Source organism: Centruroides sculpturatus, unplaced genomic scaffold (genome assembly GCF_000671375.1).
Source record: "Centruroides sculpturatus isolate CEXI.00-Female unplaced genomic scaffold, Cexi_2.0 scaffold570, whole genome shotgun sequence".
NCBI classification, from domain to species: domain Eukaryota; kingdom Metazoa; phylum Arthropoda; class Arachnida; order Scorpiones; family Buthidae; genus Centruroides; species Centruroides sculpturatus.
This window is the reverse complement of record NW_019384862.1, coordinates 475,128-479,589: the sequence shown is the minus strand read 5'-3', so window position 1 is coordinate 479,589 and position 4,462 is coordinate 475,128. Positions and strand designations below refer to the sequence as shown.

General features: G+C 39.7%; 1 protein-coding gene across 1 annotated transcript; it reads right to left on the bottom strand.

The window, feature by feature from the left end:
• Positions 1-239: 239 nt before the first annotated feature.
• LOC111630695 lies at positions 240-3,965 on the bottom strand. The gene has a single exon (XM_023374838.1). It carries the CDS (start codon positions 3,941-3,943, stop codon positions 3,359-3,361), a length of 585 nt encoding a protein of 194 aa, XP_023230606.1. The 5' UTR covers positions 3,944-3,965; the 3' UTR covers positions 240-3,358.
• Between the last annotated feature and the right edge of the window lie 497 nt (positions 3,966-4,462).

The window sequence follows — 4,462 nt, the reverse complement described above, 5'->3', positions numbered from 1 at the left end:
TTAGTGTCTTTATTATGTTGAGATCTTTAACTCTAATCCCTGTGCTGGGTATAGTGTTTTTTAGAGGTGTTCTTGATTTAAAAAAAATTGTCTTTTTTAAGTATTTTTAGTAAAAATTGCATTTTTTTGAAGTGTCTTTTAGCCAACTTTTAATTGGCTAAAGTGTCCTTTGAAGTGTCCTTTAGCCAATTAAAAATTGGCTGAAGGATCTAACATTTTTTTAAGGATTGCTACTAATAAAATATTGCTTTTTTTAAATAAATAATTGTGTTTTTTTTATAGATTATCATCAAACTAAGATAACAAATATGTATAGTCTATGATGACACTTCAAAAATAGTGGGTTTTTTTATGGTCTAACCCATAGGGAAGATACATTGACCATGTTTTTGGTAGGTTTAATGGGCAAGAAATGGTTCTTTGGGGTGCTAAGATGGGAAATAAATGATACTTTATGGTATCAATATGGGCAGAACTGATGGTTTTGGGGTACCAAGATGGACAGAAATGTTGATTTTTGATCTCACCAATGAGCAAGATACACTAACTATGATTTCAATGGCAATGTACCAAAAAATTTGCCCATGATTTTTGGTAGTTTCTATGGGTAAAGTTACATCGACCACGTGATTGACAGCCGTGGTGGACAAAGAAACACTGACTCTAATGGGAAAGATTTGGTGGCTTCTTTGAACTAAAGACATTGACCACGTGTGCTCGGGTTAACTCCATTTGGTCAATTACAAAGTTTACTTGGCCCATACATTTTCATTAATTTCACTAATTACCGATCGAATCCGCGAACAATAATCATGGTCATTCCGCTGCTGTGAACTGTAAACAAAGAACGTGGGGGTTGGCACGAGCATTCAAAGGCAGAATCTAGTTAAGAGAAATTAGTTTATTAAGGCATAACAAGGGATTAATGATGACAAACGATTAAAAAAAAAGGCGTCCGAGGGTCTTTTGTGTTAAACAATGTTCACTGATATAATTACGAGATAAAGGATAATAACAATTTATCGTGAGGCAACCCCCATATACTCAATTTTCCTCATTCTTCGTTGTTATAACTCATGGAAAAATGGGTTCTAATTGATAAAAGAAGTAAAAAAAATAAGGAAAAAGGGAGAGAAAGAACAGAGTATGGTGGAAATAAGAGATGACAAGTCCCTATAAAGAGAGGTCTTAGCCTGTGTCTAAGGTGTTCTGAGCTGGATAAATGACTGCAAACACACCATTTATCAAACGGTCACGTGAACGGCGCTTAATTCGCCTCTCGCTTTCGTGATACTTTAAAACTGTTTAGTGGCTCTCCACGGTCTTTCTAAACTTGTTAAACGGGCCCTCGGGAACGTCTAGGCCCCCCAAACGAGCCTTTTAAAATCAGTTTTTCCGACCCCCAGAAACTAGTCACGTTCGCCTCTTTCGTGCCCAACAACGATGTAATAGTTCCCTATTTATCACGAGTCGAATGAGGCCTCGGAACGTGTTGAGGCCCTCGTGAGTCCTGCGGTTCCTATCTGTCGACCTCGAACTGGAAAACTGATTTATTTTGATGGGTTTTTTTTACGTTCAAGAGCTTGTTTAAATAAACATTATTGTGATTATTTATTATTCCTTATGCCTCTCATGTCGGTAGCAGCATTTGAAGTAGACGAGGGCCTTAAATAGAACCATTTTTAAGGTACTATTTACCACAATAGTCTCTTCAATAACGAACAAAAGGCCTAACCAGTGGTAGTATTCAAGTTAAGACCCAAAGGCTCGAGCATACAAGAGGCCTGATGCATCCAACCTGTAAAGGCTCTCTTGTTTTAAAAAAGAGGAAGGGAATTTGCATATTAAACTCATTCATTCTTCCAAATTGATTTTTCAGGCTATTTAGGTCATTATGAGGCTAATATTTCATAAAGGGGAAGCGGGAAATTGCTGTTAGTGGTCCTAAAACCAAGGGAAAGAAAGCCATAAATTACATTTTGGCAGTAATTACAGCCATTTTGTGGTTGATATTTGCACCCAATTCCTTTTTTTTACTCCGCTTAAGTGACTTATTGACAAATGAAAGTATAAACCTGTTTACTCTTCATTAAAGAGGCTCGACAGGATCAATTTTCTCAACGTAGGCCTAATCGATATTAGGTTTCTCGTGTACAGAACCACCCTAAGTACCTATTAATAACTTTTAAAGGCTTTCCGTTTAATTTCCTGATTTAAGGCTCGTAATAACATATCATTTTAATAAACTGAGCCTAATTTTGTAGTGTATACAAACCTGAATATTACTAACATCTCTCTAGAGATGCATGGGACTAACTATGCCCTCAAACTGAACTGTTAGGAGTGTCGTGTAATTTTTCATTAATTTGAAGGCCTTATTCTGAAAGGAACTTAAAATATCTTTATTAAGGCTCATTCAGAATAAGGCCTTTACATTTCTAGTTAATAAAGTAGACATTGGAAGTATGACAGCCTTAAATTACACCGTAGGTAACGTGTATCCAAATTGCCTGTTTAGCCTACTTTTTAAGGCATTATTTTTATTTTAGCCTAAATTTTAGTACGTAAATATGTTCTAAATTAAGTACGGGAGTAAAATTTGCAAAGAGAATAGAGGAAATTTTTAAAAAATTGCTAGTAAAACACAACTTTTGCAGCACCCTTCTTGACGATATCAACAATGATGTCGTTAAAAACGTGTAAGTCTGTAGGCCTATTCGTTACGTCAAGGCCTAAATTGATGTGGTGATATTTATGCACGAGTTTTTACTTACAGCCTTACACTGTACGTAAAAACTTATATTAACAGGCCCCCTCCTGTATGTACAATAAAACTAACGGTTGTATCGATGGAAAATAGGCGACATGCAAGCTTTATTGATCTAACGTTGGCAGACAAGTTTTGTTTGATAAACTTCCAACTCAGTTAGATAGGTAGGCTGATAAATTATCTTTGGCAGGCTTCAGAAATCTTATTTTTAAGCCTGTTTTTTGGTGTTTACAAAATGAGAAAGCCCAAAGCATGCTAAACTTTCTTCGTCACCTTGATTGAACACATTTTTTTTATTCTTCACCCCATACAGGCATCAGAAAGTGGCCTTTCTGATCACGTGATGCAATGCGAAGGCTTTAATTTATCAAATTTTAACTCACTTGAGGACATTTGTGTGATTTTTTTTACATTGGGAATTCATCTTATTCTTCAGGCCCTAATGAGAAGGTGATTTCAGAGGGGTAGAACCGATAAACAGTGCCAAAAATTCCTTAAAAATTAAAGGGGAAGTAGAAAAACCACGCTTGACGCGAAGTTTAACGCGAACGAAACTGACACAACGTCAATAAAAGGCGCGATACAGCGTTAAAATGAGGGAAACTTACCTGGTTTAGGTGCGCTCCTCTTGACTTGCATCCATTTGTAAGTAGGAACAGGGGCCTGTTGTGGTCCCGCTCGGAGGCCCGAATTGTCGTAAGCACCATTTACCTGACAGTTATCCCTTCTGTGATCGTAGGAAGTGTCGTGATAAGCGTACCCGTTCCTCCTAGGCAAATTGAGAGGGTCCAAATAAGGGTAAGCTGTGGCGACACCCTCTCCCACTTCTGAATATTCCAAGTTCCTATAACCAGCGTATTGGTTCCTAGGCCCCATATCAGCTTGGACGTAAGGGGCCGGAGGGCGATTCTGATACGGGGTCTGATCCAGATTGGTGTAGCTCAATCCATTCTGGTCGTTGATGATCTGATGCGGTGTTAAGTCGGCATCGCTCTGGGGCCTTGGCTCGTTAGTATATGGGGCCACCAGTCCGTAGTGTCCAGTTATGGGGTCAGCCGACGTACCCGTTTGATGGTAGTACACCTGAGCAGACGAAAGATCCCCGCCGTAAGTCTGGCTCGTGTAGCCTGTGTCGGGACAAACACTAGCTGCGTACACGACATTAGAATTCATAATTTTTCACTCTCTCCCTTCACACTAGGACTTACCCCGCTTGCCACAAATTAGCTGTCCCACTTGTAGATAAATCAGAAAATAAATGGATGAGAAATCATCGGCAACCAGTTGACAGAAATATGGGAGTTAAATGAAGCACGTGACCGGCTCGACCAATAGCGTGCTTCTCGATCCGTCCAACGGGGGCTTTACATTAGTCGGTGACAGATCATCTGACAAGTTTGGTCCAAATTACTTTTCCTACCGTCGCCATTTACAGCAGTCATCCTCGTACTGTCCTGCAACCTGGACGGCACCGCTACCATGCAAAACCCAACCATTGGACCTGCGTGTTGTCATGGTAACGTGGAGAGGGGCGACTTGCACACATACTAGTCGTCGAGTGGACTCGCGAGAGGTGAGTGGCCACCCTTCTACCCTCGGTATAAAGACGGTTCGAGACAAGTTGTATGCGGGATTTTTCTCTCTCTCTCTCTCTCCCCCCTTTATCTGGCTTTTTTACTCGTCGTCTACTAC